Source organism: Salvelinus alpinus, chromosome 27, assembly GCF_045679555.1.
Source record: "Salvelinus alpinus chromosome 27, SLU_Salpinus.1, whole genome shotgun sequence".
NCBI classification, from domain to species: Eukaryota; Metazoa; Chordata; class Actinopteri; order Salmoniformes; family Salmonidae; genus Salvelinus; species Salvelinus alpinus.
The window spans coordinates 26,633,845-26,640,014 of NC_092112.1; the positions used below are offsets into that span (position 1 = coordinate 26,633,845).

At 39.1% G+C, this 6,170-nt stretch overlaps 1 protein-coding gene across 1 annotated transcript; it reads right to left on the reverse strand.

Annotated features, from left to right (window-relative positions):
- Nucleotides 1-3,160: 3,160 nt before the first annotated feature.
- Nucleotides 3,161-4,954, reverse strand: LOC139556262 (fatty acid-binding protein, brain). The gene is made up of 4 exons (XM_071369994.1): nt 4,777-4,954; nt 4,449-4,621; nt 3,912-4,013; nt 3,161-3,441 (listed from the first exon to the last, which is right to left on the reverse strand). The coding sequence occupies exons 1-4, from the start codon at nt 4,847-4,849 to the stop codon at nt 3,391-3,393; spliced, it is 399 nt and encodes a 132-aa protein (XP_071226095.1). The 5' UTR covers nt 4,850-4,954; the 3' UTR covers nt 3,161-3,390.
- Between the last annotated feature and the right edge of the window lie 1,216 nt (nt 4,955-6,170).

Below are 6,170 nucleotides of genomic sequence, written 5' to 3' on the forward strand. Positions count from 1 at the left end.
GGCGGATTGTTGCTCCCAAACTACCGTAGCCCAGGAGAGCGCCCTTCCCGACATTAGCGTAATAACATACGCTATCTTAGATCGGTCTGAAGGAAACAAAGATGGCTGTAGCTCAAAAATAAGAGAGCACTGAGAAAGAAAACCCCGGCAGATACCAGGATTCCCAGAGTATCGCTCCGGAGGAGGTAAGCGTGGTTCTCGGGGAGCCGGGGTAACTCCCTGATTTGCTCCATAATCTCTTTAAACCCTTGGTCGTGGCGTTCCGTTAAGGAATGAAGCCCTTCCAGAAGGTCATGTAACAGCTCCTCATGTCTCCCAATAGTGGCTCCCTGCAGGGAGACAGCGCGGCGGATCTGGTCCAAGTCTGCTGGGTCTGTCATGGCCAGTTCGTACTATAAGGACACAAGGCGAGACCCAGATGCAGACACAGGAGGCAGATGGTTCGAGTCTTTGTTGTTTATTTACAATCCAAAAAGAGTAGGCAAGAGAATGGTCGTGGACAGGCAAAACGTCAAAACCAGTACTGAGTCCAAGAGGTAAAGCGTGGCAGACAGACTCAATGTCAGGGCAGGCAGAAGGGTCAGGCAGGCGGGAACGGAGTCCAGAAAAAACAGGTAAGGGTCAAAACCGGGAAGACTAGAAAAAGAGAATAGAAAACAGGAGCACAGGAAAAACATGCTGGTTGACTTGAAAACATACAAGACAAACTGGCACAGAGAGACAGGAAACACAAGGATAAATACACTGGGGAAAACAAGCGACACCTGGAGGGGTTGGCGACGATAACAAGAACAGGTGAAACACATCAGGGCGTGACAATAACTTACTCTGAAATGCTTACTTTCAATGCAGTTTTAAGAAAATAGAGTTAAGAAAATCTTTAATAATTAAACTCAAGTAAAAAAATAAAAAAATAACAACAATGTGCGGGGGTACAGGTTAGTCAAGGTAATTTGTACATGTAGGCAGGGGTAAAGTGACTATGCATAGATAATAAACAGCGAGTAGCAGCAGTGTAAAAACAAATGGGGGGGTCAATGCAAATAGTCCAGGTGGCTATTTGATTAATTGTTCAGCAGTCTTATGGCTTGGGGATAGAAGCTGTTAAGGAGCCTTTTGGAACTAGACTTGGCGTTCTGGTATTGCTTGCCGTGCGGTAGCAGAGAGAACGACTTGGGTGACTGAAGTCTTTGACAATTTTTTGTGCCTTCCTCTGACATTGCCTAGTAGATAGGTCCTGGATGGCAGCAAGCTTGGCCCAGTGATGTACTGGGCTGTACGCACCACCCTCTGTAGCGCCTTATGGTCGAATGCCGAGCAGCTGCCAAACCAGGCGATGATGCGACCGGTCAGGATGCTCTCGATCGTGCAGCTGTAGAACGCTAGCAATAGTGTATCATATTAGGCAAACGTATTATAACTTTTGCAATAATTTGGGACATGTCTATTTGAATCATTATGGAACACAGACCATACATAGCAGTTTAAACCTAGTGCACAGGTTCATGACAACTAGCAGCATATGTGAAGTGTGAAAGTGTGTCTATGTGAGTGTGTGGCGTCAATATGCGTGTGTGTCTTTTGTGTGTGTGTGAGTGTGTGTAGTGTGTGTGTGTGTGTGTGTGTGTGTGTGTGTGTGTGTGTGTGTGTGTGTGTGTGTGTGTGTGTGTGTGTGTGTGTGTGTGTGTGTGTGTGTGTGTGTCAGTGTCAGTGTAGTATTTCTGAGTGTGTGGGTAGAGTCTAGTGAGTGTACATAGAGCCAGTGCAAGGGTGTTAGTGAAAAACAATTAAGATAAATAAATAAATAATGAAGGGGGTCAATGTAAATTGTCCTGGTATCCATTTAACTAACTGTTTCATAGTTTTGATGTCTTCACTGTTATTCTACAATGTAGAAAATAGTAAAAATAAAGAAAAACCCTTGAATGAGTAGGTGTGTTCAAACTTTTGACTGGTACTTTATATATAATGTGCATAAAGGCTCTCCAAACCTGTTTAATTTGTATTTTTCCCAAATACTTTCCTTACTAATCCTAAATACTATACAATATCAGAGTATTTTCTTATCTACCAATTGGTGCTGAAAATGAGATATATGCTTGTATTTGCGGCTTTCTTTCATTTGATCCCTAATATTCTGAACATTCTCTTCATAGTCTGTCAAAAAAAATCTTATTAAATGTACACCAAATTTAAAGGGATGATCTTACATAAATGTACTGAAAATGCTATTAAATTAAAACTCCATGAGAAAATATGTTGGGCAGCAAGTGGGAGGGTTGGTTGAATTACATTTATTCAGCGCATGCAATGGAACTACACCTGCAAAGCCAGTAAAGCACCTGCATAAGCAGTTCATAAGAAAAGCATACGTAGGAAAGGCATACATTTTCTGTCTGAATTGGGCCCATAGAGAGCAATGGTATTGGAGTATTTTTGCGGGCACTAACTCCATGGCTCGTTGGCCAAAGCCTATGGGGAAATTAATGGAGTTTTTGTAGGATTTTTGTATAAACGCAGAAAATAAGCTCTGCGGTAAACACAGGTTTAGCCAGGGGATCTTATACGTTTGGTGCTATGAGTTCATCTTCATCAGCCGACGTCCCTTTTTGTCAATTGTGAGGCATTTATGTAATTTAAAAAAGCACACAAAGCACATAAAGGATTCCTAATTCATAACGGTCATGTTAACTGATTGATATTATCTCACAGAACAAAACGTATAAGATCTCCTAAACAGACCTGTTAACCTCAGACCTTATTTTCTGTTTATCGCAAAACCCTATTCTTTCACATTTATTTTCTCTATAGGAATGTCTGAACGAAACATAAGTAAATCATTTGCGTATTTTAGGATTACGAGCTGGCGAGCTCTATTGATTTCGCCGGCGCAGCTCTACAAAATAATATTTGGTGCACGCAGACACAGCCGCACAGACAAATGCCCCTTCGCAACACTTTTACAACATGGTTTTCCAAGGCATGTGAGATTGAGTTCTGCTGATATATTGTATCGAATAGTCATGACATGAATACATTGTGGCAGACACCTGTTACTAGGCATGCCCAATCCTTGAGTGAGTGAATATGTGGACGTTGAGGAAATTGCACAACAATGGGTATCAAACAGTCATTTACATAATAGAGTAAAAACATAGAATTTTGAGTGCATGTTCTTTTATTTGAGTATGTTTCACACAGGTTTACAAATGATGAGCTATCACCAAATAAACATATATAAAAATGTCTTACAAAAAAGACTTCCAGCCCATGTTGTAAAACATTTGGAAGGATGAAGTGCAAAGGTCAGCATGCAGTAAAAACAAAACACTTCTTGGCTGTAGTCCAGTAAAATGGACTCAAATGATTTAACTAGTGATGTCTCCCAGCTCATGCCTTCTCATAGGTACGCACTGCGACAATGTCTTCAAATGTAAGAGTCTGTGAATGAGATAAAATAACAAATACATCTCTGTGCATTGAGGATATCAAACATGAAATACAGTATAAATAACATTCATAATCATGAAAAGTAAGATATTGCTTGATGGACTCTTAAAATAAGAGTCCAGTTCCTATATCACATCAGGTCAGACTGGAACTGAAAGTTGCGTAATTTGGACTATTAGAGGTCACTCCTACAATTTGTGGGAAATGTAAAACTAGTCATAATGTTAAACTGATGAGGACCATGGACATGTTTTAAACTTATTTGCACATATCTCTACACTGAGAACTATGCTACTATGCTCAGCAGTACCAGCTTCAGCACAAAGGCTTTCAGCATAGAAATACCCTCTACGCCATTACTAGTACTAGTACTAGTGTAGCCTTGCTTCCCCATCATCTTGTTTCAAAATCCATATTACCCAGGAATTCTAATTTCAGAATAGATTTAGGAAGGCTCTTACCATGACCAATTTTCCATCCTTGATTTCTCTCACAAACTTGGTCTCCTTGCCGTCCCACTTCTGAACGTGAGCAAGCTTATCTCCATCCAAGCTCACAGTGGACTGCAACCAGATAGGACAAATAGGTCAGAATATTGCTCTCAACAACAAGTTAAATATAGCTACAATATATTATGGTAACTTCTATGAAGACATAAATGCAATACTTCCAAAGTTCCAATGTTTCATAATTCAGATCATATTGCTCTTACAAATAGCTTATATTTCTAATAAAGTCATTTTGGACCAAAATGTATGATGTTCATAATGCGGCTAAATATAAACAAATTGAATGAAATTTGTCAAGTAAACATGTTAGTCAATGCCTTATTAAACGCTGGAAACAATAACTGAAAACGTTGGACTGGGCTCTTTAACAGGTTCCTCAAACCAACCCAGGGAAAAATATAAGAGCTGTTCTAGCTGACAAAGCCTATATTCAAGTGCAGTGTCCAGTGCATATATCCCTTTTAAAAAATCCCATATTGTAGCACTTACTTTACAGTTTCTGTCATCTGCAGTGGCTTCATCAAACTCCTCTCCCAGTTTGAAGGATATTTCAGTGTTCTTGAAAGTACTCTGGGTTTTAACGACCACTTTGTCCCCCTCTTTTGCGATGATAACGGTTGGTTTGGTCACATTTCCGACCTGCCTTGTTGCAAAACCAACACCTGTGAAAGTAATGAAAAAAGGCAATGAGAGGTGGGATCATGCAAAATGAATCACCTGACGCGAACTACTGTACATTATGTCATTGAACAAATATACAGGTAATAAATAACTTTTCTTATTATTAGGTTATAACTGTAAAGTCATGAAAACTTACCAAGTGCTTTCATGTACTCATCGAAGTTGTCACTGTCAACCAGTTTCCAGGTGGCACAGAAGGCATCAACCATGATGAAGAGTTAGAGGACCGTGCAATAAGAGAACTGAGGTAAAGTTGATACAGATGGTGCCGGAGTCAATATGAGCTTTTTCACATAAACCTTCATTATTTGTCTGGGGCTTATTAATATGCTCGTAGGGGGTGGATACTTACTTCCCATTGGCTCAGGAGATACTTTCTGTCTTCTGATTGGTGTTGAGAGCTTGTAAAGCTATGCTTTGATTTTCACTTTACATAGCATATGCCATGCCATGATTTGACACACCTATTGCAAAATACACATATTATTTATCAACTGCTTGTGCATTGATTGCAGTTGCAGATCAGTCTTGTTGTGACTTACTAGCTACAGTAAACATACTAGCTACACTAACCACTGTCCTTGCTCTGCAAGACAGACGGTAAATGGAATGTGTCAGATCTAGGGCTGAAAAACCACCCAACTGGAATCAGAGTTTGTTTGACAAATCTTTGTCATTAAGTGGATTAATCCACTCTAACAGTCCCATGGGCTTTCTGCATTGAGGACAGTTATTATGCATTCTGTGTGCATTCAAGTACCAATGTATTTGTTTTAGGCAAAGATAGTTCTTCATTTTCAATTATCCTAAATCTGAAGGAAAGTAAAAAATCTAACATTTATGTCTTACATATTATTGGGTAGGCTGTGGATACTGTAATTATTCCATAGCATGATCAGGTTTTGACTATTCTAATTAAATATATGATAACAACATATGCTATGCATGTATGAATACCATTAGGAGACAATCATCTTTTTAACTAAAGATTTTCAGCATAATGTTCAGTGCTTTGCTTCCAAGAGCTTTGAAATTTGATACAGAGCTTTTTATGTGTAGTTTAATAGAATGTAGATGTATTATTACAGTAGCATGAATAATCCCTATTTGAAGAAATATGTCTCCTTGATGTATTGTTTAATAGCTATACTCAGTTAGTAAGTTGCTTTATATTTCATGACAATAAAAAAGGTGTTAAAAAAATATGTATATTTGCCAGTGGATTTTGTAAAAGATCCATTCATGTTGGTGTGAAAGACATGTTTGGTGCCCTCCTCTGGCCAAATCAGTCCCCACCAGATACTGTGGTACAATATAAGGAGAGATATAAATGACATCTACAAAAACGAACAACATGGTTTAATTTTTCAAGGTATTGTAGCCTTTCATTCGTGGCAAACAACACACAACAATATTCTGGTTCCATGGCTAAGAAAAGCTCTGCTGATGTACTGTATTATTGCAGATGACTAAGAAAGAGTAGGAGAGACAATGTAATCCCCATTTTACTGCCAATGATGAAACAAGGTA

What these genes read in the sequence shown, in the direction of transcription:
- LOC139556262 (XM_071369994.1), bottom strand. Translation starts at nt 4,849, where the DNA reads ATGGTTGATGCCTTCTGTGCCACCTGGAAACTGGTTGACAGTGACAAC. An exon ending in TGAGTACATGAAAGCACTTG is followed by an intron (nt 4,622 to 4,776) that starts GTAAGTTTTCAT and finishes TTACTTTCACAG; the next exon opens with GTGTTGGTTTTGCAACAAGG. An exon ending in AGGATGGAAAATTGGTCATG is followed by an intron (nt 3,442 to 3,911) that starts GTAAGAGCCTTC and finishes TCTCATTCACAG; the next exon opens with ACTCTTACATTTGAAGACAT.